This window comes from Sapajus apella, unplaced genomic scaffold (assembly GCF_009761245.1).
Source record: "Sapajus apella isolate SASKATOON/1434 unplaced genomic scaffold, GSC_monkey_1.0 scaffold3, whole genome shotgun sequence".
Taxonomy (NCBI): domain Eukaryota; kingdom Metazoa; phylum Chordata; class Mammalia; order Primates; family Cebidae; genus Sapajus; species Sapajus apella.
The window spans coordinates 48,091,951-48,119,049 of record NW_022436943.1 but is presented as its reverse complement, the minus strand read 5'-3'; the positions used below and the strand labels follow the sequence as shown (position 1 = coordinate 48,119,049).

Below are 27,099 nucleotides of genomic sequence, written 5' to 3'. Positions count from 1 at the left end.
CCTTCTACCTGCTCTGGGCCTGTGAGATGCTGGCTTCCCCTTTCCCTTCTGCCATGATTGGAATCTCCCTGAGGCCTCCTCAGAAGTAGATGCTGCCCTACTTCCTGTACAGCCTGCAGAACCGTGAACAAATTAAACCTCTTTTCCTTATAAATTACCCAGCCTCAGGTGTTTTTAACAGCGCAAGAACAAGCTAATAAAGCTGTTGTTTCCCTTCTCTTGACTGTTCCTGGCCCATAGCAGGAATCTGCCTGGATAGTTTCCTTAGAATTTGGCTGAAGTAAGTTGAGGCCATGTCACTGTTATTGAAGAACCAGACATACACTTCTTAACAAACAGGCAGACTATTTTTTAAAAAAACATTAATTACACATTTTATTTGTAAAAGCAACATAACAACACCATTAGGCCACTGTTAATAACAGCTTTATTGTTATATGATTCACTACCATAAAATTCACCCTTTCACAGTGCATAATTAGCCACAGAGTTGTACAATTATCACCACTAATTCCAGAATATTTTCATCACCTCCAAGAAGAACCCCATGCCCTTTAGCAGGCACTCCCTAGTCTCTCCTCCCCACTCCCCCAGCTCCTGACAACTGCAAATCCACTTTCTGTCTCTAGGGATTTATTTGCCTGCTCTAGACATTGCATAGAAATAGAATAATAGAGGCCGGGTGCAGCAGTTCCCAGCACTTTGGAAATCTAAGGCAGGTGGATTGCCTGAGCTTAGGCGTTCAAGACCAGCCTGGGCAACGTGGCAAAACCCCAGCTCTACAAAAAATACAAAAATTGGCCGGGTGTGATGGTGCACACCTGTGATCCCAGCTACTTGGAGGCAGAGGTAGGAGGATCACTTGAGCCTGGGAGGTGAAGGCTGCAGTGTGCTGAGACCACACCACTGCATTCCAGCATTAGGGACAGAGTGAGAACCTGTCAAAAGAAAAGAAAGAAAGAGAAAGAGAGAAGGAAGGGAGGGAAGAGAGGCTGGGAGGGAATAATAGAATATGTGGCCTTTTCCTTTCGTTTAGCATAATGTTTTCAAGGTTTATCCATGTTGTATCATTAATTAGTATTTTATTCCTTTTTATGGTTGAATAATATTCCATTGCGTGGTATAACACTTTGTTTATTCATTCATCAGTTGATGAATATGCTTGGCCATTATGAATACTACTGCTATAACCATTCATGAACAAGTTTTTGTGTGGACATATGTTTTTAATTTTCTTTTTTTTTTTTTTTTTTTGAGACGCAGTTTCACTCTTGTTACCCAGGTTAGAGTGCAATGGCGTGATCTCGGCTCACCGCAACCTCCGCCTCCTGGGTTCAGGCAATTCTCCTGCCTCAGCCTCCTGAGTAGCTGGGATTACAGGCACGCACCACCATGTCCAGCTAATTTTTTGTATTTTTAGTAGAGACGGGGTTTCACCATGTTGACCAGGATGGTCTCGATCTCTTGACCTCGTGATCCACCTGCCTCGGCCTCCCAAAATGCTGGGATTACAGGCTTGAGCCACCGCGCCCGGCATGTTTTTAATTTTCTTGGTATATACCTGGGATTGGAATTGCTGAATTATATAGTAACTCCATGCTTAACCCTTTGAGGAGCTGCTATTTTCCAAAGAGACTGTACCATTTTTATGCCTACCAGTAATGTCTGAGAGTTCTAATTTCTCTACATCCTCATTAGCACTTATTATTGTTCATTTTTAAAATTATGACTATTCTAGTGGGTATTAGGCAAATTTTTAAAGAGAAAAAAAATCTCACAGTTGTTTCTTCACATGTCTTCACTTGGCCTCCCAAAGTGGCGGGAGCCACTGCTCCTGGCTTCTATTATTCTATTTCTATGCAATGTCAGGAGTAGGCAAATCCGTAGAGACAGAAAGCTGAAGGCTTAGAACTGTGCTTGGCATGTAGCAGACAACACCTAACATGTAGTCGTTAAATAAATAAGTAATTTTGTCATCTCAATGTGACTATTTCCATTTTGTTTTATTCCTGTCTAATCTGCCTACACAATACACGTCACACAGTTATAACTATATTTGCAATTTTTTCTGCTTTCTTTCATCTCATATTAAACTTAAACAATCCTATGTTTCCACACAGCCTTCATAATTATTATTGTAGTGGCTGCCTAATAGTTCACTTATTGGATGCAGTGTAATGGACTAAACCATTAGATAGTCAGTGTGCACTAATGTTCTTCATTTTGCAGCCACTTTTACTCCTCTCTTTATTCTATGTTGCCTTTGTTTAAGCAATGAAGCTTAGAAGGCAGGGTTCATAAGTGGGTCAGACCCTTAGGTAATTTGTCCAGGTACAACAACACAGGAAACCAATGCAGGACCCTGGAATCCATTCAGGATTGTGATGATTAACTTGATGTGTCAACTTAGAGGGTGTTTCTGGATGGGATTAACATTTAAGTTGGTGAACTTGGAGTAAAGGAGATTGCTCTTCATGATATGGGCGGGCCTCATCCAATGAGTTGAAGATTTGAATAGAAAACAAGACCAGATGCCGGGCGCGGTGGCTCAAGCCTGTAATCCCAGCACTTTAGGAGGCAGAGGCGGGTGGATCACGAGGTCAAGAGATCGAGACCATCCTGGTCAACATGGTGAAACCCCCTCTCTACTAAAAATACAAAAAATTAGCTGGACGTGGTGGTGCGTGCCTGTAATCCCAGCTACTCAGGAGGCTGAGGCAGGAGAATTGCCTGAACCCGGGAGGCGGAGGTTGCAGTGAGCCGAGATCGCGCCATTGCACTCCAGCCTGGGTAACATGAGTGAAACTCCGTCTCAAAAAAAAAAAACCAAAAAAAAAAACACAAGACCAGCTTTCCAGTCCATTAAATCTCTTTTTCTTTATAAATTACTCAGTCTTGGGTATGTCTTTATTAGTAGCGTAAAAATAGACTAATATACCCCTTGAAGGCAAAGACTCTGCCTGGAGCCCCATTTTAGCTCTTGGGTTCACCAGTTAAATCCTCAACAAATTTTGGCCATTATTTGTAAATTGCTATTGTTTGCATGCGTTCCCCAAAATTCATGTGTTGGAAACTTAATCCCACGCAACAGTTTTTGGGAAGTGGGGCCTAATAAAAGGTGGTTAGGTCAGAGGGCTCTGACCTCAAGAATGGATTAATGTTGTTATCACAGGAGTGGGTTCTTTATCTCAAGAGTAGCTTTGTTATAAAAGTGAGTCTGGTCTCCTCTTACTTGCTCACTGTTGCCCTTTCTTGCCTTCCACCTTCTGCCATGAGATGACACAACATGAAGGCCCTCACCAGACGCAGGCACCACGCTCTTACACTTTCCAGCCTCTGGAACTGTGAGCCAAATAAACTTCTATTGTTTATAAGTTAATTCATCACAGGTATTCTATTACAGCAGCAGAAAACAGACTAAGACACAAATATTCATGTTGTGCCTACCTTGTGCCTGCCCCTGTGTGAACAGCTTCAGTACACGGTCTGGATCACATCTTACAACCAGTATATGAAGCAAGTGCTGTTCTCACGTGCATGGTAGATTGCCTGGTGAAATGGAGTTTTCTTTAAAAGCTTGATATTTAAGAATTCCTGGCTGCTTCTCTGTGTCAGGGAGAAAGCAAACCTTCTAGAAACATCTTTCACTATTCTAGGAAGAATCACTTGAATAGCACTTCTTAGTAAACAATGCAAAGAGGTAGATACCCATTTCCTGGAGAGATAGAAAGGTCAGGATAATAGTTTCCCTTTGTCCCCTTCTTATGAGGTAGACAAAGTCAGTACCTCTTCTCCTTCCATTTCCCTAAATCCTCTCAGGTGATAAAGCTGACTGCTAGAGGGTAGTGGGAGAGGGCTTGTTGAGGCAAGAGAAGGAAAACTCTAGATAAAATAGAGTCTCGTGTCTAGTTTACAGACATAGCTGCTCCTGAACAGCTATTGCCTCTCCTCTCCAGCCTGGTTCCCAGCTTGGCTCCACAGGATCTCTCCTTTCTCTCCTTTTCTGGAAAGTTCTTATCCTACCTCACTATTCCCACCACACATAGCCTTTTGGTTCTCTGTGTCTGCACTGCATAATTTAACACAATGGCTCCCAATGTGCTTTTTAAATATGAGAACATTTTTAACCATTTAAAATTGTATTTATCTGTATAAAACTAACACATACTTGTAAAAATACTACAAATAATACAGAAACGTTTCATGTAGAATGTTGGAGTCCCTTGTTATGCCATCCATTGAGATAACTGTCACCGACAACTGCTCTTGTGTCTTTTCCGGATCATTTTCTGCATATTGTATAATCACAGCAGTGTTAGTAGGTAATATCGCAATGAGCAAAGTTCTTGCCACGTGCCTTATATTTTGCCTATGTTAATTTAATCCTCACATCACGTTTCTGATATAGGATTATTAGATTCCATTTGACAAAAGAGAAAACTGAAGCTCACAGAACAGCAAATCAACTTGCACATGGTCCAATCAAGCAAGTGGTAGAGCAGGGTTCAAATCTCAGCAACTGCGCTCTGGAACTTGCTTTCTTTGCCACCATGATATTTGTTACTGTGTCTACAATTTGGGATGATAATATAAACGCGGGTTTGCAATGTGCTTTTACACTTAGTCTTTTTAAAAACTAGTACTTATAAATGCATTTTATTCTTTATTAATGCAAGGGGTTAATGCATTGTACCACAAAGTAAAATATTAGTGATTCCACAGGCTAGGCATTGTGCATTCTAACTGAATTTGTGTTTTGTACATCACAACAGTAGCTACAAATATTTGAAGAGAAGGGTATATGTATGAATGAGACATACAATTTCTCAGATTTATACTGTGGACATAAACAAAGACAAACCAAATGAGAAAAGCAAAAGCTATTTATTCTAAGCTTGCTATAGCAAGGGAGTCAAACACCAACTCCTCATTCTGCAAGAGACTCAAAAGCAGGAAGAGGAGTGGAAAAACCTATCAAGTGGGAAAAAGGGAAGGTTTCAGTGTGCCCTGATTGGGTGCTGTTGTCCTGGAGAAGCTGGAGCCAGCTAACGAGAAGTGGGGCATCTTGCGTGATTGATTAGGGTTCATCTCTTGCTTTCTCTGGTTGATCCTGAATTGGAAGCAGGGACAAAAATCAGGAAGGCTGTCTGCTATTAATCAAATCCTGCCATTTTGGGTCAATTGTTACAGAAGTTATTGTTTAGCTTCCCAGTTCGTTACTAGGGATAGCAATTCTGACTTCCCGCAAGTCTGACTTATAGTAAGCTGGCTTTCTGGGCTGGTTATTGTGGATAAGAGGGTTGGTTTCCTCGGCAGGCTGCTGCAAGTTTGGGGTTCAAGTTCTACTTTTATATATGGTCTGGCCATTGCCCATTGCCCATTTGTATATTCAGTCCCTTCATAGGCAAGACTTGGTGGTTCAAGGGATGCATGAATGAATCCCTTCAGCACATTCCATGGAGGACCCTCTCTTCGCAGCCCATAGAAAGGAATCCGCTGCTTTAGAAATATCAGAAAATAATGCAGGCATGTATCCCGGGACTTAGATGCTTTGGGCAGGTAGCAATCTTGCTTGACCTCTGTGTCCTCAAATGTCAGATATTTTACCAGGCATGGAGCAGAGTCCTCAGTCAGTATGCATTCTTCTCCAGAGTAAAACAAGAGTTCAATAAGGTGGTTTTAGCTGTGATGCACTGGGAAGATGGTGCTGTGTGTTGTTAAGAAATTTAGAATCAGAAGTTTTGGGTTCTAGCACTATTTCTGCCACTTACTAGTTCCGTGCCTTTGAGAGGTCCACAGCTCCAAGCCTGTTTCTACTCCTGGAATGTAAGTCCAGTTGAGCCCTTTCACAGCCAACCCACCCCTGTGTCAGTGGGAGATCTGCAACAGTATCTGTGAGAATGCTTCATAAAGTATGTAGAGTGCAAATGTGAGTGTTATCAGGATTATCGTATGTTATTGCCTAGAATCGCGCTTCCAGTATTTTATAGTATCCACTCATGGGATGCTCTTAAATTTTTTTTTTCCTGGCGTTATTCTCAGCCAGGCTACAACAGGGAGCCTTACTTGATCAGTAAAGTCTTTACTTAGGTATTTACTTAGCTTGTCGGTCTTTAAAGCAGCACATGATTTTCAAGTGAGTTATTCAATTAATTGTTTCTGTATCACTCTGATGTCCCTTTGCACTGTCTGCTTATTGAAAGCCATCCCATCTGGAGGGGCTGCCCTAAGTCCCTGCTCATCCTGCAAATAGATCAAATGGTCTCTAGGGGGAATCCCAATTAATGGCAAAATCAATTAGTCACAAGTTGGGAAGAAAGAGAGAGCCAAATGGTTACCCAACACACGATTTACCTTCCTTTACACAATGTGGTGGTCCAGTAATGCATCTAAATGGGATTTCTACAAATTGAATCAAAATGAAGAAGATTGCTATTTAAAGGACCCCCGGGGGGATTACTTGATAAAGGATCTTTCCATATTCATGAATGAGTCTCTTGAGAAAACTGCTATTTCTAAATCTGAATTCTTAAAATCCAGTTTTCAAATTATTATTATATATTATATATATAATATTATTATATAATTTCAAATTATTATTATATTATCTATAATGATAATAGTCATAGAGACCCAATGACTAAAAAGTACACGAATTGTGTGGCTATAGATATTTCTCCTTTGTGAGATAAAGTTTAGAGAGAGACGGTACCTTCACGATCGGTAGGTCCTTTATACAAAGACCTTCCTTGTATACAAGATCCTTCCTTCACTTTGATGAAGGAAGAAAAATTTCAACTCAGGCTGAAGAAAATCTCAAACAATTAGTTATAACCATTAAAGGAATGGGTTGCCCTTTGAAGTATTAAGCTGCCTGTCAGAAAAAAAAATTAGATTATAAAGAACAACTTTGTGGAAATCTGTTTTCCTTTTTTTGAGGGGCGGAGGGTGGAGACAGAGACTCATTCTGTTGCCCAGATAGGAGTGCAGTGGCAGGATCTCGGCTCACCACAACCTCTGCCTCCAAGGTTCAAGTGATTCTCCTGCCTCAGCCTTCTGTGTAGCTGGGACTACAGACGCACGACACCATGCCCGGCTAATTTTTGTATTTTTAGTAGAGATGGGGTTTCACTATGTTGGTCAGGCTGGTCTCAAACTCCTAACCTTGTGATCCACCTGCCTTGGCCTCCCAAAGTGCCGGGATTACAGGCATGAACCACCGTGCCCAGCCTATTTTCGTTTTACAATTAGTCTTAAATTTGTTCTAGAAAATACATGTATGTGGAGGTATGAGATGGTAAGCCCTCTCCTATTTCAATAGGTTTATGTTAAAATAGGTTTAGGGTAAAATAAATATAAACAACAAGTTTTAGGGGAAAGGAACTGCCCCAGTGGCCATTGGGAAGAAGAATGGGTTGTGACCGCCTGCTTTGTCTAGTAATGCAGACCTCCTGCTGTTTGTATTTATAGACACATCAAGGGGGTGTGGGGTGTCAGGGCACATGGGGGAAAATGAAGCATCACCCGAGAAAGGTCTTTCTTCTTTCACCAAGAATGCCTTCTTGAGTCACTGCCTGGAGCCAACAGCATCATCTCTTCCTTAATCTCTTTCCCCAACTGTTTCTGCAACACATAAACACACACCTACACACAGAGACAGACGTATATGTCTAGATACCTAAAACAGAAAAAGAACTCACAGAGCTTAAAATCAGGACTGCAGGTCAGTCAGACTCAGATGGAAGACATCACCCAGAAGGCACCAACCCTCTTATTTTACAAATGAGGAAAGATCCCAGAGAGGCTGTGACTCACCTGTCAGGTAGGCAAGTCATTTCTTTTCCCTCCATCTCCTGATGCGCATCACAGCATCTTCCTGCCTTGAAGACAGGGAGCCAGGGGATGTTGTGCTTATTAGTTGGGTAAGGGCTGCCACCACCTTTGAAGCTGCTGGATAGGATCCTAGGTAAATAGCATTACCCACCCTGCAAGTGAAACGGTTCCCTGTACACAACCTGTTTTCACTTGTTGCCCGTGGCTACTGGCCACTTGTGGCTGTAAAGATTACTGCTGAACTCCAGGTCACAAGCATCTGTCTGCTCACCACCTTCAGAAAATAGAAGGGCTGGTTGTGGTTCTTATTATTAAAAGCAAACACAACCATTATTAAAAGTAAACAAGGCTGAACTGCTTTGAAACAATTGATTAAATGTCTCCTGGCTCAGAAGCCTAAATTCACCCGTTTGCCCAAACCAAGCCTTCCTTATTGAAAATCTAAAGAGGGAACCTAACAGTTTCTTGTTAAGAATCCCCCTGCCCCCTACCCTCACCCACCATGGTTCTCTTGGGTATTCAGTAACTGCTACAGACTAAGCCCAGTAATCATATTATCTCCAATTCTCAAGATTTTGAAATGAGCATTACATTTTGTCTTTTATGAAATGGCATGGGCCAGTCAAGTAGTTTTCTCAGGCACACAGCTGAAACACTGGAACACCAGAATTTGAGTCTCTATGACTTCAAATCCCTTGCCCATTCCATCTGACACACTGCCCCTGTTAAAAATAAGGCTCCCATGTCAATGTTTCTGTTGTTTATTTCAAAGAAAAGCTCAAGGTCTAGAGAAGAAAGTCTGCTCTCTGCTCAAGTAAAACTTCTTGAAACTGCAGGCATTGTGGTAGAATTGCCATGGGGGGAAGCCCTGAGCCACCCTGTTTACTTACATATATAAAGTCGGCCGAGCAAAAATGATAGATGCCAAACTGCTGGTGTTCAACATCTTTCTCCAATGTCTGCCTAATTCCAGCTCCGTTTAATATACTCTGTTGGCCAAACAAACCAGAATACACACAAAGGAACGGAATCTTGGCCCTGCCCTTAAATCCAGAGTTAAGCTCTCAGTGACAGACTCCTACTAGCCAAACTTTCAAGAGACTGACATAGACCATTAATTGACAATTAATTAATACGATTTTGTTTGCCTGAGTGTCTTAATGCTGGAAACATCCAAATAATGGTTTATTCCAGAATGAATTTTAAAATCTTTAAAATCACGCTATTTGAAGACTCAATAAACAATCTGCTATGAGTACATGGCTAGGGAATAGAGAGATTTACCACACCACAATGACTGTTTCGGGACCTCACAGCAGCCAGATCTTTTCACGTGGATGGATAGTGTCAACTGTTACAAATAGATGGACAATGTCTCTACCATTTCATGCTGGAAAAAACCTTATGAATTATAAGAAATAAAAAAATATATATTTCCGGGAAAACACTCTGGAAGTTCCTCAAAAGGTTACATATAGATTTTCCATATGACCCAGCAATTCCAGTATAGGTATATATCCAAGAGAACTGAAAACATGACCACAAAGAAACTCATGCAAGTGTTCATAGCACCTTTATTCGTAATAGCCAAGAAGTAGAAACAACTCAAATATCCATCAACTGATGAATAAACAAAATGTGATATAATCATACAATGAAATATTATTCAGCCATAAAAAAAAAAAGTATCGACCCATGCTACTGCATGGATAAACCTTGAGAACCTTATGCTAAGTGAAACCAGATATAAAAAGGCCATATATTATATGATTCATTTACATGAAATGTCCAGAATAGGCAAATCCATAGAGACAGAGTAGATTCATGCTTATCTAGGGCTAGGGACAAGGGAGCTTGTGGAGACATGGCAAGTGACTGCTAATAGGTAGGGGGTTGGTTTGAGGGGTGATAAAAGTGTTCTGAAACTGATCCGTGGTGATAGTTGGGCAACTGTGAATATATTTCAAATCACTGAAATTTGCACTTTAAAAGGGTGCATTTTATGGTATGTGAATTATGTCTCAATAAAGCCGGTTTAATTAAAAAGATATAGCCAGTCTTTTTAATCCTAGCACTCATGCCTGTAATCCTAGCACTTTGAGAGGCAGACAGCTGAGGCAGACAGATTAAATGTCTCCTGGCTCAGCAGCCTAAATTCACCCCTTTACCACAAACCAAGCCTCCCTTAGTGAAAATCTAAAGAGGGAGCCTAACCGTTTCAAGAAAAATCCCCCTGCTCTCTCCATCCCCCACCCCCCCACTTCCCTGCTCTCTCCATCCCCCACCCCCCACTTCCCACCCTCCTCTCGCCTCCCACCACTGTTCTCTTGGGTATTGAGTAACTGCTGCGGGCTCAGTTAAGTTGAGCTCAGGGGTTCAAGACCAGCCTGGGCAAATGCTGAAACCACATGTCTACAAAAAATACAAAAATAAGCTGGGCCTGGTGGCGTACGCCTGTAGTCCCAGCTACTTGGGAGGCTGAGGTGGGAGAATGTCTTGGGCCCGGGAAGCAGAGGTTGCAGTGAGCCCAGATTGTGCTACTGCACTCCAGCCTGGATGACAGAGCCAGATCTTGTCTCAAAAAAACAAAAAGACATTTACTACTGAGCAATAGATGTTCATGCTGAATATTTTCCATTGCTTCCTGACCCCCAATTCACTCTCCATCCTTCTGTGCTTTGCTTTGTCAGAAAGCTGTTCTGTATGGACTGTACCAACAGGCACCTTTGTACTAGTGATCAACCCATTTATTGTCCAAACTGTGGTATTTTTGAGAAAGAACGATGGGAGCAAACCAGGACTCTGCTGGACAAACGTCTGTTGGGGTTCGGTTCTTGCTGTGCAGATTGGCTGCAGGGCCCTTCAGAGGACCACAGCTCCTGCCGCACACTCAGCCCTCTCTGTGCAGGTGGCTCTCTGGGTGCCACCTCACCCCTCTTCTGGCCCTCTCCTGGCAGTGGTGATGGCTTCTCACTATTGCTGGACCCCGAAGCTGCACCATCGGTTTTCTCTACCCCCTGCCCAAGTCCTTGCAAACAGTCTTAAACTTCCTTCATATCCAGTTCGAGTGGGCCATCTGTTTCCTGCCTATACCCTACAGACACAAAACTCCAGATAAGCAGCATGAAAGATAAATTTGAAAGGAAGGGCGTGGTCAGCACAGCCATCCTGCTAGAAGTCTTCCAAAGAACCATTGCACCGACTCTCCTGGTTTTGTACATTTCTGTTACACCAGATCCTGTGAATAAATGATTTTACCACACCTCCCAGCAACAAGGATGTTACAACAAATACAATTTTAGTCTTTTTTATTATAAGGGTTTTTTGTCACTTTGAAGGAAATGAGTATATACTGCAAATCACAATTTTTGGTATGAGAATTCAATAAGAAAAAATCCATTCATTTGGGTTATCTTGTTCAGAACTTGCTGTCCTCCCTAAAACTGAGGATTGATGCATTTCAACTCTACAAAATTCTCAGGCAATAGCTCTTGGAGTACCTGTTCCCCTTTCCCATATTCTCTGGAACTAGCAATATGCTGTATTCTCATGTCCGCATCTCTTAACCTCTTTTGTCTATTTTCTATTGATATTTCTTCATTTCTGGGCTTCCTTCTGAACTTTCTGATAAAAAATTCCCTTCTCAGCTCCATGTCTATTTAGTTCTCCAACCCGTCCATATATAGTTCAAATATACATGGTAATTCCAGTGACTGTAATTTTTTCATTTCTAGTGTTTCTATTTGATTCCTTTTCCACAATGCTTTTCTCTTTTCATAGTATCTGCTTTTGTGTCCTTTTATATTTGCATTATTTTAAATTTACTTACCTCTGTCAGACTGACCGATTATCTTCAGTTCTTGTGGGTTGAGCCCTGTAGGGAGTTTGCTGATTCTTGAGCGTGATGACTGCACTGTTGCCTTGTATTGATCAATTCTTTGGTTTTCTGTTTTTTGGAGACGGAGTCTCTCTCTGTTGCCCAGGCTGAACTGCAGTGGTGCGATCTTGGCTTACTGCAACCTCTGCTTCCCAGGTTCAAGGGATTCTCCTGCCTCAGCCTCCTGAGTAGCTGGGATTACAGGCGCACGCCACCATGCCCAGCTAATTTTTGTATTTTTAGTAGAGACGGGGTTTCACCATGTTGGCCAGGCTGCTCTCAAACTCCTGACCTTGTGATCTGCCTGCCTCAGCCTCCCAAAGTGATGAGACTATAGGTGGGAGGGAGCCACTGTGCTCAGCTGTATTGATCAATTCTGTACAGTTTTGAATTACAAGCTCATTTCAGGGGGCTTTCTGTGGAAATCCTGTGAGGACTTGATTAAGGGTAGATCCCCTCGGAGCCATTTCTCATTTGCTCCTTCTGGGTTATCCAGGATTATTTTAGACCAGTAACAATTTTTCACACTAATTTTAATCATAGGTATTCTGGATCCACTCAAGATATGGCAAACCGAAACCCCTAAATGCAGGTGTGGTGCAGGCCTCTGTCACAAATTTTCACTGAATGCTTTTCACTCCTACCCGGATCCGATACCAAGACTACCAGGCTGCTGTGTCAGCCACCTGTCCTGATGGGCAGATTGCTTCTCATCGACTCGCCCTTGAAGTGCAGCAGTTACCAGGCATCCCGACTCTGTAGGTGGCTCTGAGTGGCATGTCCCTGACGTGCTTGGGACTGGGGACTCTTTTTCTGGTCCCCCTTGGGGGTGAACATGCAGGTCAGGGCCTTGGATTATTGAAACTCCTCTTGGGGCAGTTGAAGCATCAGCTGTCATACATTCTTTTTTTTTTTTTTTTTTTTTTTTTTTTTCAGACTGAGTCTCGCTCTATCGCCTAGGCTGGAGTGCAGTGGCGCAATCTCGGCCCATGGCAACCTCTGCCTCCTGAGTTCAAGTGATTCTCCTGCCTCAGCCTCCCGAGTAGCTGGGATTACAGGTGCCCACCACCTCACCTGGCTAATTTTTGTATTTTTAGTAAGATGAGATTTCACCATGTTGGCCGGGCTGGTCTCAAACTCCTGACCTCAAGTGATCCGACCACCTCGGCCTCCCAAAGTGCTACGATCATAGGCGTGAGCCATCGTGCCCGGCCACACCTGAAACTTTCAATAAGGCCTGGGATGAGGCTGGTGAAGGGAGGGATTTTGAGCAGGAAAATGGCAAAAGATCAGACCTACCCCCTTACATTAATTCTTGTCCCACATTTGAGCATCTTTCTGACTTTCCCCTCCTTTCAAAACATCAAGCACTCACTGGGCAGACATCATGATCCTGTTAACATGCAAATCCTTCATGAGTATTTGTTGTTACTGTTTTTAATAGCTCCTACCGGTAGGAACCGAAACAAAAGAATCTCTACTAAAGGGATTTCAACCCCTGTGTCTTAGAGAAGAGAGATTGAGAGGCAATGAAGTCTTCCCAAAACAACTTCCCTAGGCTGGGCATGGTGGTTTATGCCTGTAATCCCAGCACTATGGGAGGTAGAGGCGGGCGGATCACGAGGTCAGGAGTTCGAGACCAGCCTGGTCAATATGATGAAACCCTGTCTCTACTAAAAATACAAAAATTAGCCGGGTGTGGTGTGCCTGTAGTCCCATCTACTCAGAAGGCTGAGACAGGAGAATCACTTGAACCTGGGAGGCAGAGGTTGCAGTGAGCTGAGATCGAGCCACCACATTTCGGCCTGGATGACAGAGCAAGACTCCATCTCAAAAAAAAAAAACAAACAAAAAAAAACCTCCTCTCCTTGCCTTCCTGCCAAACTGCCCAGTGGATAGTGGGGTTGGTGTGTGCACTGCCTTCTTCTAACTCTGTGACGTTTGGCAGGCTATTTGATCTCTGGAGCCAGCCTCTATTTCCTCGGGAGTTCCTATCTCGCTGGCTGTTCCTAAGATGCAAATGGATGTCAAATGCCTGTCATAGACTAGGCTATACACATGAGTTCCCTTGTTCCTCAGGAGTGATTGTCAACTCTGGCTGCACCAGGGACCCTTCATGGTCCTCAACCTGGCTACACATTGGAATCCCCTTGGGAATTTTAAAATACCCATACCTGGGCCCCATTCCCAGTGAGTCTGATTTAATTGTCCTGGGCTATCCCCTGGCCATCAGACTGTTTCACAGCTTCCCGGATAATTCAAATGTGTGGCAACATTAAGAATCCTGATGTAGGGAATTTTTTCTTTCTTTTTTAGAGATGGAGTCTTGGTCTGTCACCAGGCTGGAGTGCAGCGGCGAGATCTTGGGTCACTGCAACCTCCACCTCCTGAGTTCAAGAGATTCGCTTGCCTCAGCCTACCAAGAAACTGAGACTACAGGCGCATGCCACCACGCCTGGCTATTTTTTTTTTTTTTTTTTTTTTCATTTTAATAGAGACGGGCTTTCACCATGTTGGCCAGGATGGTCTCAATCTCCTGACCTCGTCATCTGCCTGCCTCGGCCTCCCAAAGTGCTGGGATTATAGGCCTGAGCCACTGTACCCCGCCAACCTACGGAACTTTGAAAGTACCCAGAACCAGATTCTACTCCTAAAAAATTCAACTCCCCCTCTGGCAGGGGTTGGCTATGGAATTTTTAAGAATGTATCATGTATGTTTTGTTCCATCATCACATAAGGACATACAGACGCTTGTGCATGTGCGAATGGGTATGTGTAGATGGATTTTGTTATTGTTTGCTTTACAGAAGCAGGATCACATAACACATACTTTTCTAGATCTTGCTATGAACACAATAATTTCTGCAGAAATCCTTCCAGGTCAATGAATATTATTCTCATTCTTTTTAATTTTTATTTTGACATAATTTTAGACTTACAGAAATGTTGCAATAATAGTACAAAGATATGTCATTTCCCGTTCATTAGATTTCCCAAATGTTACCCCATTATGGTATTTGCTTCAAACTTGGTGTTTTTTTTTTGTTTTTGCTTTTGTTTTTTTAATGGAGACAGGGTCTCAATGTGTCATCCAGGCTGGAGTGCAATATTGTAAACACGGCTCACTGCAGCTTTGACCTCCTGGGCTCCAGCAATCCTCTCACCTCAGCCTCCTGAGTAGCTGGGATTATAGGCACATGCCATCACAGCCTGCTATTTTTTTGTCCAGATGCGGTCCCACTACGTTGCTCAGGCTTGTCTTGAGCTCCCAGGCTCATCCTATCCTCCCTCCTCAGCCTCCCGAAGTGCTGGGATTATACATGTGAGCCACTGCACCCAGCCAAACTTGAGTATGTTTTAAAAGCTCCTCAGGTGAGTCTGATGCACAGCCAGTTGCTCTGTGGGGCCTCCCAGGTTGCTATGAGACTTAAGGCAGTGTTTGTGAAACTTCTGACCTTTGTGAGGGGCCTTTGCATTAGAGGCAGTTATGTGAAGTGGTTAAGACTGCGGGCTCAGAGTCATGCTGCTGGGTTTAAATTCTAGCTCTATTGCTTCCTCCCTGCCTCCCGACCCACCTTCTGTGCCTCAGTTTCTTCATCTGTAAAATAAGGATAATCGAAGTGCTAACTCCTAAGTCTTTGTGAAGAAGATTGAGTGAGATTTCTTAGGATAGTACTTGTCACAGAGTAAGTATATACTAAAGGTTAGTTATTTGTATATTGATCATTACCATAGCTCATCTATGAAACAAAATTGGCTTAAGCTTGCCCTGATCACCTGTAAGAGAATTCTTTTTGATCCGAGTTATTACATTCCTTAGACAAATTAGGGAGTTGTCAGCATGTAAGAGTTTCCATTTAGAAACAGGCCCCTTTTGAAAATGAAATTAGCAAGGATCAATTAAAAGTATCTGTCCTAGTGACTCACCCTAAGAGATGTTTTTTTATGTGTTTTGTGGATGGCAGGCTGGAAAATGCCAAACTATAACCCCAGTGTCCGGAATGCGTCACTGAGGCAGGAAACCAATGAAAGGTGATGAATTGATTAGTAGCAAGGCTGAAGAGGGTGACAGGGGTGGGGAGGGGTGGCGTAAAGAGCAAGTTCTCCCCCCAAGGACCAGCTGCCCCCCAGGCCTAGGCCAGGTGGGAATGTGAGCCCTTAATTGCCACATGTTCCTATCTTCCTGGAAGTGCTGAAACTTTGTACTGGGAGGTGAACTTTCCCAATTTCTAAATATTTTTAGATTTCCCAATTTAAAAAACGCCTCTGTAGGCCAGTTTTTAGCTTCCAATAATGGGAGTCAAATAGTGGCGTTGGTTTCACAGGGAAGATCCGAAAGGGGAAAGAAGTCGTAATATTTTGTATTTCTCCAGGACTGTTTGAGGAAGAAGAAGTCATATCTGATGGTTCTAGGTCGTCAAGACATTGTGTTTGCCGTCTAGTGGGGTAGGAACCAGGTTGGGTTCCGTTCCTGAGACATTTCTTGAGCACATGCTCTGTGCTAAGCCACGCTTGTTTTCCCAGGAGCATCCAATCTCCTTTGCTTTGTTTATGTGCTCCCAAGCTGCCTGCTGACTACTAATTTGATTTCTGCAATGCCTTGATGTGGAGAATTGGGCTCTCAGGGGAGCAGATATCCCTGTTGCAAGTTATAAACCAAGACTGTCCGGGACCTGATCTCTCTCATTAACAGTATTTCTGAGGCTTAGCTCTTTCTATACCATATGAGCATAAGGAGAAAAAAATATATTTTATAAGTAAGATAAGGGTCTGGTCAGAGTAGCAATGAAAGAGCAGGAAAAGCATATTATTTTAGAAAACCTTATTTTTACATATTATATGAAGCAATGCAGAAATATATTTGGTTATTTTGAATCTATCAGAGGTATCTGAGTTTACCTAAAAGTGTAAAATATTATACATTACATAAAACCCAACATTTCATCACATAAACAACAAAAAAGGGACACTCTATTGTCACAGAGGTCGATTCTACAATCTGAACCCCCCTGCTGCCACAACCATGTAGACACAGTCGGTAAAATGTAATCAGAATCTCTTTAAATAGACGCAGAGCCAGTCTAAAAGAAGGAAAGTCCCCAACACCCAGAAACAAAGGTGAATCTAAAAACATGGAAAGAATGTATGACAGCTGACCTAGCATGGTGGCTCACGCCTATAATCCCAGCACTTTGGGAGGCCAAGGTGGGTGGATCACCTGAGGTCAGGAGTTTGAGACCAGTCTGGCCAACATGGAGGCTGAGGCAGGAGAATTGCTTGAACCTCCGAGGTGGAGGTTGCAGTGAGCCGAGATCGCACCACTTCGCTCCAGCCTGGGTGACAGAGCAAGGTTCTGTCCCCCACCAAAAAAAAGTGCCAGGTGTCCCTTCCACTTTCCATTGTCTGGGAACACTTTTATGGACTTCCTTTCTTTTGTTTTCTTTTTTTTTTGAGACGGAGTCTGGTTCTGTTGCCAGGCTGGAGTGCAGTGGTGCGATCTGGTTCGCTGCAACCTCTGCCTCCGGGGTTCAAGTGATTCTCCTGCCTCAGCCTCCCCAGTAGCTAGGACTACAGGCATGCGCCACCATGCCCAGGTAATTTTTGTATTTTTAGTAGAGGTGGGGTTTCACCATGTTGTCCAGGATGGTCTCAATCTCTTAACCTCATGATCCACCCACCTCGGCCTCCCCAAATGCTGGGATTACAGGCGTGAGCCACCGCGCCCGGCCTCCAGCATTCCCTTCAAAGAGTTTTGGGATGCTTCACTTTCTCATGAGAGACAGGGCCTGGTGGTCAGGCCCGAGGCCAGTAGAGACCCAGGGAAAAAGGCCACAAGAGAGGTGTGCTGTGGCCAACACTGCTAAAGTTGGGATATTAGGGGTGCTGAAATTTAAGCATGTGGCAGGAAAGCTAGACCAAGTGTCACTGGGCTAAGGCCCCTTATCCCAGGAGTTCTGGAGGCTGGGTAGAAGGGAGACCTGGGGCATGGGAGTCAGAAAACCAGGGTTGGAGTCTTTCCAACAGTGAAACGAGGACCAGAATGATTACTTTCTTCAAGTAGCCATAATACATGTAAAATGCCCAATTGTACACAGTAGACCCTCAGCAATGTCCCTGGGAGAGCATGCCAATGTTATAGAACTGAAATGGGCATTCTGGGGCCAGGGCTGGACATGAGCCTTGGCCTCATCCCTGCTTCTTCTGCTGATAAAATTTATTGAATGATTCTTTACTAGATGCCAGGTTCCACTTTAAGTGCTTTCATCGATTAGCTCATGTAATGTTCAGAACAGCCCTATCAGGTGGAAGCCATCATTATCCCCATTTTCGGCTGGATGAGGAAACTGAGGCCCAGAAAGGTTAAGCAACATACCCAAGGGCATACAGTTGGTAGGTGGTAAAGTGGAGTTTGAATCCAGGCAATTTGGCTCTACAAGCAGTCATCCTGATCGCTAGAATACCAATAATATTGAAGTCACAATAATGATTGATAGCAAACTAAGCGTTAAGCACCCAGTATTGGCAAGGTGAAGATGAGTCCGATGATTCGAATGCCCTTGGGGATAGGATCCAGCAATCAAGAGATCAGTTACTTCCTGAAGGTAACACCCTTCCTGGTGATTTCTGGGAGAGAGGTGGGGAAGGCGGCTTGCAGTTAAGAGTTGGGCGGAGGGATCCAGAGGAAAATTATCTTCTGCAGCTGTGCTGGGTGACTCCATGCATCCCTTTGATCCATCAAGTTTTCAAAGCCAGACCTTTTCCCATTACGGAGTGAATCTGACACAAGTGTACAGCATTTTGCACTTGGTTTCTTTTGGCCCCTCTCCCCCCAGTCTTTTTCCTGTTGTGTTTTGTGCTTCAAATGGCTGGTGCGAAGGTCAAAGGCACGGTCCTGAGTTAGGTGCTTCTGCTTTAAGATCTTTTAAAAGTTGCTCATTTGATTCTCCTCCCTCTGGCCTATTTGGCATTCATCTGAATGAGGGCTCCTGGCTATGCAGATAGGCAGTGGAGCTGTGAAAATGGAACGCTAGGCCCCCAAATCAACCCGGGGACATTTGTGCTCTTTGCAGGTTTAACCTCCCAGGAGGGCTCCCTGAGGTTATGCCAACGCCGGTTGCTCTCAGTTGGCCTGAAAACCATCAACGGTCCAAGTCACAGGCAGTCAGCAATCCCGATAGACTGATGGACCGTGGGCAGAGGCCCTAAAGCTGTTTCCATTCATTTTGCAATAACAAATCAATCCACTTTCCCAGCATCCTGCAACTTTATCGAACTCGGCATCCTATGGCAGGATAATATGGCCCCGAACTCTCCTTAATTATATATTTGGCTATTTGCAATCAGAACTCGGCGTTGCAGCCCTGACATCAGAGAATGGGTGTCTTCTCCAAAGGCCGCAGCAGCAGTAGCAGCTTTCCCGCCCTACAGGGCGCTCACTACAAGCCGGCTCTGGGCCAGGCGCGCCACCCGTGCAAGTCCCCGGGGAGCGGCGGTGTACCGCCCCCCCGTCCCGCGCGCTCGCAGCCATTGGAAGGTGGGCGCTCGCTAGGCCGGGTGCCGACACGCCCTCTCCGTGCTGCGACGGGCGGCAGGGGTAGGAGAGGGTGCCGGGTGAGTACTGGAGGGAAAGGCTCCGGCCCAGCGCCGCCCGCCCGCAGCCAGACCAGCAAGCTCCTCTTTGCGGCGGGCGCCCCACGCGCCTCTCGTGCGCGCGCTCCCAGCCCCGCCCGCGTGAGTAGGACGCTCCGCCGCCAGAGCGCGCCCTCCCCGCGCCCCCGCGGCGGACGCACGGCCGCGAGCGCGCGTGCGCCCCTCCGAACGTCCCCGGGAGCCCAGCCAGAGCGAGCGCCGGGGCCGGGCGCGCAGGAGTGAAAAGGAGGCGGCGGCCGCGGCTGTGAGCAACAGATCTGAACGCCGCGAGCAGACCCGCTCTGCTGTTGGGCGATTTTTTTTAATTGCAGAAATATTTATTAAATTGGAAAATCTTGCATTTTTCAATGGCGCTGGCCACGGGTCAGCGGGCGATTTTCTCTACAGCAAGATGGGCTTTGCCGTTTCCGTAGTGGGTACCAGTGGTGGCCTGATTGTCAGTCTTCTCCCGGCATTTTTAAGGCCAGGAGTCGAGCGCTGTTTGTAGGCGAATACCCTACAGAGCAGTTTGGCTTTTTAAATTACTGTTATTATTTTGGGCAGAGAACAGTCGGTCTGGTGCACCCCATCCTCGCTGCGGAAGAGGCTGCGAGTCTGAGGTGGGTCTCAGGAAGGGTGAAATTCCTCCCGGGGTGAGCGAGAACCGGCCCCGCGCGCAGTCCAGCGGCCCCGCGTGTGTGTCCTCGCCCTGCCGGCGCCGGGAAAATGGAGGCTGTGATTGAGAAGGAATGCAGCGCGCTCGGAGGCCTCTTCCAGACCATCATCAGCGACATGAAGGTAGGACTCCGGGGGTGCGGCTGCGGTGCCGGCTGCCGCGCGCTGACCTCGCCGCCGCGCTTCGCCTCCACACCGGGCCGGCAGCCCGGCCCTTCCCTGCGCCGTGGCCACCGGCCACCTGCGGGAGCTCCCCGGCCCGAGTGTCACCTGCTCACCCCGGGCGCTCCTCCGGGCTCTGCTGGGTCACTGGGCGGGCGGCTTCTCTGGGGGTTGTCGGCTGTCCCACTCCATCTCCCGGCTCATTGTCCCGGGGGCGGCACCAGCTCTTTTCCCCGGGGGCTCAGGGCACCGGCTCCAAGTTTTCCATTGTCTGTCCCTGAACTTAGTGTCTGGGTCCCGCCGGGGCTGGATGCCCGGGCGGACACCTGATTCCCCCGGGCACGGGGTGGGGGCGCCTGGCGCGGTGGTGGGGAGGGAGGGGAGCGCTGCCCGGCTGCAGGAAGGAGTCCTTCAGCCTAGGAGATTGAGAGGGAAAGCCAGTCCCTCCTTGGCCGTCAAGTCTGCTTGGAGTGGGGGATCTGAGCAAATTAGTTATTAATTGGGCCGTTTGGAAGCTGGCGAAGGTGTGCGTGCTCTCCCTCCGCCCTCCTGCGGGGCGCGGGGCCGGAGTTCCCCCAGCAGCCTTGCAGGGGCCCCGCCTTCCCCAGCTGAGACTCTAGGCAAGATTGGGGTCCCCGAAACAGCTGTATCCCGCTCTCCCAGACCCAAGCGGACACACACTCTAGGTTTTCTCTTGGAAGGGTCGTGAAGATGGTTATGTGTGTGCGCGCGTGCGTGTGTGTGTGTGTGTGTGTGTGTGCGCGCGCGCACGCGCGCGACTGTGGGGGCGGGGAACACCACCCTGGCTTTTTCCTGCAAAGGGTGGGACTGGGGATAACCTGATCCTCGGATGTGGATTTTCTGGTGCATAGAGATAGACGAGGGCCCCGTGTTATTTATCCAGAGGAAATATAACCAGCCGCGCGAGCTGGCTGGAGGTGGGAATTGGGGGCGGTGGGGGAAATTATTTTTTTTTAATGTGTATTTAGGGAGCTTCTCTTTGGCTCTGGCCCAGCCCCAGTTTGCCTCAACAGATCCGATCCGGGGAGGTGGTGTTTAATTAAAAGCTCGCTTCCAAAACGAGTGGGCAGGTTTGGAAAGCTGTGCAGCCAGTGGGTGTGGACAGCCCCTCTTCAGCCGCTGCCTGGGCGCCTGGAGGAGCTTTTGTCTGATGAAGTGTAAGGTTTAGAGAGGCTTCGTGCCTCGGAGATGGACTTTGGGGAGGAATGTTCAGCTGTCATGGCCTGCTTCCACCTTTCAAAACCAACTGCCACCTCACCCAGGGTGAACTTTACCAAGGTCCCTCTGTCCTGGTTTTGTCCTTTTTGAAATCCTTCTACAGATCTCGTGCCTTTTGTCAGAAATTGTCCTTAGTGCAGCATAATCTGCAGCCAGACTCTGCTTGTCCAGGAACGCTTATAATCCAGACACTTGGAATTAGATGGATTATTCCCTGTTCAAAGACAGCCCCTTTTCTTCTGTTGCCCCCAATGCACACTGAATTAATGAAGCAGTCTTTTGAGACAGAGATGGATCCTCCCTCCTTGGGCTCTGGCATTCATTTTAAACTTAAATTCTACACATCCTAGAGTCAAACAGATTTGGTTTGAGGCACTCATGGTGTATTCTGATCTCGTGGGGAGGAATTTGAAATAGGTTGGTAAAGCCCTTGTGTTTTTTTGAGGAGACAAATGGGTATTTCCCACCCCTCAGTAGTTACAAGGAACCCAGTGATCTGACTGAGCGGTCCACTGCAGTCCCGGAGTGGTCACACCTGGAGTTTTTTCCCTCTTTGTTCTTTAATCCAGAATCCAGGTTTGGTTCTTCCCATTCACTGGTTTCAATTGAAAGCCCTTCAGAAGGTGACCTGCCCAAAGGGTGGGCTCTCCTGCTTTCCACTTGCCATCCTGTGGCTGCATGGAAGTATGCCCTGGCTGGGGATTCACGGGCGCCAAGGTGGTGGTTTTTCCCCTGCATGGTTCCAGTTAAAAATAAAGACATCTTTAATGCCCAGTCACGGTGGAATCTAGAGTTTCTGTATCCTGACTTCTTTCCCTTTGAGTTTAGTAGGTTTGTTTAACATCGTATGGGAAATCATTTATTTTAAAGTTTTTCTTTTTGTTTCGTTTTTGGCAGTAAAATTTTAAAAGCAAGGTGGAGTGGGAGACTAAATCATGCCTTGGATTCTGCAGAATTTTAGACTTTTGGGGACTCGGGAGAGGAGAAAGAGAGAGGGAGTGTCTGATTTTCAAGATTGTTTATGCATAAGAAAATTCCTGAATTTTTCTGGGACTTTTCTTCTTAAAAGACTTCACCATGGATTTGATGACAATGACATTTTAAATGGAAATTAAAAATTATTAAATGTGAACAAATGGGATAAGCAGTGTAGTGTGCAGGTGCATGAGGTCACCAGTAACAAAAGTCAGTTTTTAATATCTGAAATCAGCTGACTTTCTAATGACCTGCTTATCCTCTTTTTCTCTTCTTTAAACTCCTGTAATGGGTTTATAATGCCTTTGGTCTCCTCTCTGTTTGGTCTGAGGGAAAAGCATAAATGTCGGAAACCCATTTGGAATGCCATCTTGATAAAAAAATTTTTAGGTTATTTTCTCAGAAGTGATGTTGGACTGGGTGAGAAAAGGATAAGGAAAGTGGTTTTATTAGTAGCATTTGATTCTTCAAAATGTACAGCAGCACAGGAAGGGAGTCAATTTCCTCTTTGGAGAAAAAAAAAAAAAACAATAAAAAAAGGGAATATTTCAAGGCCTGGCACCATCCATCTTCTGAAACCAAAGAACCACAAGACATGGAAAAGCCAGAGAGAGGGGATTCTTTGTGCTTTCTTCTAATGATGCCTCATCTAAGTCCTCAGCTGGCTCTCAGGGCGTGTGTTTTATCCTTTTCAGGGGGTGAGATGTGGAAGAAATCCTGACTTTTTCTCCACCGGGGAACAGCACCATGTAAAGCAAACAGCAGCTAGTAAATAACATATTGATTCCTTGACCAGAGGAAGCCTGGTGGTTTGTTTCTCATTTATTCTACCCTGCTGTGGTAGTGGTCACTAATGAACAGTGGTGTTGTGCAAAATCGCTGCCTTTCCTACTGGCTGCCTTTCCTCCCATCCACGCAAATTAGTAAATCACTGATTAAATTGGCTGGTGTGAGTTGGCTCTAGAGTAAATGGGAGAGGATATTCACGTGGCTGGAGGGAAGGGTCCATAGCTCGTTTGTCTGGGGAACAGTAGTCTGGAAGTGACTGTTGACTGCCGTCTGATATGTAGACAGTGTTGACTGCATCAAGGACATTTTGGAATCCTTTTGGAGATTCCTGGGGAGGGAGGGCTCCATGTCTCAAACAGCAGCTTTGTGCCTTTGCTTTTGAGTCATTGAACCAACATCGATTTTGGTGATATCTGGGGAGTTCTTAAGACCAGGAGACTTTTCTGGCCAATATTGAGGACAGCTCACCCTGTGGATGTCTTTCTTCTTTTAATAATTAACTTGGTTTAAAAAAAACTAAGTTGGATGTCTAAAATCAAATACTTTCTTCACCCTTGTTGCTCAAGAATCAGCATGTTGAGAGCTGAACCAGACCTGCTGTGGGAGAACTTTGTACTAGATTAGGAGTACACAACGTGACTGGGCAAAAGAAAAACCCCAGCTGCACCTGATTCCTCCACCCAATGTGTCACTTTAGACAGGGGTGTCCTGTTACCAGCACCTGTGCTGAGCAGAATAGAGGCCTTGTTCAGTTCCTCCCACCGCCCCCCACCTGTGTTTGCCATCACTATCCTTGCTTCTAAGTTCTGCCTAAAATTAGAACTGCTAAAGGGACTTCTTGAATTCCACAGAAATCTTTTTGTGGTTCGAAGCCACATGGTGATATTTTCCCTCTCTTATCATAAGATGGTGAATGTGGGTAGTGGGTCCAGCACTGGACGGTGATTTCAGGATTGGATTTTTTTCCCGCCCTCACTGCTTTGTTTTGGGGTTCCCATCATAAGAAAGGTTCACTTCTTGCTGTTTATGGGGGGTGATTATATGAAAGTCCTTTTGCGAGGCTCTGCCCTTGGAGAGCTCCTTGTCCTGTGGGCTGTAAACAGATAACCTCAATCCAATATGGTGGCCGTGAAGAAAGGACTTGTGGTTAAAAGCCTAGAGAAGAGCATCAGCCTCTGCAGGAGTTCCCTTGGAGGCTTCAAATAAGAGTTTTTTCCAGGAAGATACTGAAAACCCAGCCAAGGCCTTAACCAGGTGCTCTGAGGGAGGTGGGTTGCTTTCTGTAAACGGTGACAGCCACAGAAAGGCAGGACAGGCAGAGCACTTGTAAAGGACAGATGGGCCCCATGTTGCCTTTTCTCTTAGCAAGTGGTTGTATTTGGCCAGGGTTTTACAGCTTCCTCATTTTGGGCTCATGGGAGAAGAAGGTGAAGTAAAGATGTCATAAACTCGACAGCATGAACTGCCTGGGATAGGTGTCCAGAGATTTAGGACCTCTTCTATGTAGATTTATCTTTTTGGTTTTTTGGGTGCCAATCTTGTTGTTTGGAAATTTTTTCTGGTCTAGTTCAAGTGTTTCTTTGTGAAAACACTTCCTATTTAGTTTCTGTGAAACCTCTTTACTATTTAGTCAAAATTTTTAGAACTTCTGGCATGATGTTGTGAACTTTTATGTTCTGAAATTCCACAGTCTGTCATGCTCCAAATGAAGACAGGTCATTCCTAGGTCCTGGTTTGCATAGAAGGGAAGCTGAGTTTGGATTCTGCCTGTTCAGCCATCACCCACTTCTTACTAGAGTAACATATACTCATTCCATAGTACTTACTGAGCATCAGTGGTGTTGCAGGCACCAGACATAGCATAATGATTTCAGCAAGTAAAAACATAGGAAATCTCGCTACATTTGCATTTCAGATATAGTAAAAAATTGTTCACTGTTGAAGTATGTTTCACGCATGCTGTGTGTTCTCAGTTGCGGTCCTCTTGCCCTTTGAACTCTTCTTTTGCACCGCGGCCACACAGAAAAGGAAAGAAGCTAAAATGATGTCTGTCAATTTGGCTAGCTCACTTGAGGCTGTTAAAGTGCTTGGAGGGTGAAAAGGTTGAAACTATTGATTCATTAGATGCTTTATCTCCAATTTTCATCTCAGCTTTTTCCATCTTCGCTGGCATGGGTGGTGATAGCTGGCAAGATTCCTTCTGTAATGAGACCATTTAGATGTTTGAATTGGGTATGGACAAATGAGGTCATTTTGATTTCCCCATGACTTCTTGGAACTACCTTCAGGACACTTTCCCCCAAAACCCACACCTCTGCAAAAACAAAGAAATACCTCATCCAAACCAAACCAAAGCTGAAGGACAGATTTAGCTGCCCAGGACATCAGACAAGAATTTTGTGGGGCTGTTTAAAGGGAACTAACTGATGCCGTGAGCAGTTTAATTCAGATTTGGAGATTTCACTGTTGATATGGCCTTTATTAAGTAGGAAAGCACAGAGGCAAAGGAAGTTGAGGAGGAAATTAATTGAGCATTAAGGAAGCCCATTGTCATGATTGCTGAGGTTCTCCCTTGAATTAGCAGTAGACTGCAGGTTTCTTCTGAGTATGAGCCACCAAGGCAAATCAGCAACAACCAAACCCTTAAAAGTAGCAATTCCCAGCACAGAATCCACTCCAGAGCAGCCCCCATCTCGGCGCATTGGAGTCCTAGGCTTGCGGTTCTCTCATCTCGCCTGCTTCCCGATTTGGTTGGAGGTGCCACTGTTTTTACCAACTGAGCAAATGTGAGGGTTTCGGTTAAGAGTCTCTGGGGGCTGGGGATGGTGTCTCACCTGTAATCCCAGCACTTTGGGATCCTGAGATGGGAGGATTGCTTGGGGCCAGAGACCAGCCTGGGGAACATAGTGAGACCCTGTCTCTACAAAAAATGAAAATAAAATGAAAAAATAAAAGCTGCTGTGGGGTGCCGCTGGGCACATAGTAGATGCTCAGTATTCACTGCATGTGGTGAACAGGGGCAGGAAGGGACTTGGTGGGAACCTGCTACGTGCTGTGCATTGTGCTAAGAGGTTGGTGTGCATGATTTTATGTCATCCTCACCCACCCCATTTAACAGATGGGAAAAGTGAGGCTTGAAGGGATTCAGTAACTTGTCTAAGGCCATGGGGAGGTGGAACTGGTAGTCAGACCTTAGCCTGTTTGACCCTAACACTGGAGTTATTTAGAACATGCCTAAGGCAGGGAGGGGGTTGTGGATTTAGTCCTAAAAGAAGCACTTTACTTGCCTGAGTCCTACGGGAGGCTCCAGGAAGGAATTGGGGTCTCATCTCTGTGCCTCTAGCCAGGTGTGATCGTGCATGCCTGTAGTCCCAGCTACTCAGAAGGCTGAGGCAGGAGAATTACTTGAACCCAGGAGGTGGAGGTTGCAGTGAGCCGAGATCACACCACTGCACCCCAGTCTGGGCAACAGAGCTTGAGGCAACTCTGTCTCAAAAAAAAAAAAGAATAATAATCTTACCCAAATCTGAATATAAAAGGACCTTCAGATAGTACTGAAGGTGTGAGTCTGCCCTGTGATGCCTCCAGGTCTGTTATGGGGTGGGCAGCTCCAATTCAGCTGTCACCTTTGTGGACATCGTCATTGATGATATGTCAACACACTGTGGCTTCCTTCTCTCTCCCACTTACCAGGTTTTCCAGTAGACAGCTTGGCATCCCCATTTCTCATAGTTCTCCCTCGGTGAGCAGAGGGCAGAGAAGCCTTTGGGCCAGGCTTAGGCATGTCACCCTTGATGCCTGGACTTGTCCCCTCACGAGGCCCATGGAGTGTTCTAGTGACCACAGGTCTGGGAGGTCCCTAGGTCCCTGAGGCTGGGTGACTCTGAAAGCCTGGCAACCCCGTCCCACTCCCATAATCA

General features: G+C 45.5%; 1 protein-coding gene and 1 long non-coding RNA gene across 8 annotated transcripts in view; one reads left to right on the top strand and one right to left on the bottom strand.

The window, feature by feature from the left end:
- Window positions 1-4,865: 4,865 nt before the first annotated feature.
- LOC116529106 lies at window positions 4,866-7,621 on the bottom strand. Its single transcript, XR_004259384.1, has 2 exons — window positions 7,525-7,621; window positions 4,866-5,110 (listed from the first exon to the last, which is right to left on the bottom strand). It is a non-coding gene; the product is annotated as an uncharacterized LOC116529106 (long non-coding RNA).
- An 11,871-nt stretch (window positions 7,622-19,492) lies between these two features.
- The window catches only part of MTSS1 (MTSS I-BAR domain containing 1), a 185,603-nt gene continuing 177,996 nt past the window's right edge, over window positions 19,493-27,099 (top strand). For 3 of the 7 annotated variants that reach the window (XM_032246479.1, XM_032246495.1, XM_032246473.1), the window contains exon 1: window positions 19,515-20,137. In XM_032246479.1, coding sequence (XP_032102370.1) covers window positions 20,066-20,137 — 72 coding nt within the window. In that variant the 5' untranslated portion in view covers window positions 19,515-20,065. Of the gene's footprint in view, window positions 20,138-27,099 lie in introns of all 7 variants that reach the window. The other 4 variants (XM_032246509.1, XM_032246503.1, XM_032246488.1 and 1 more) reach the window with 2 other exon arrangements.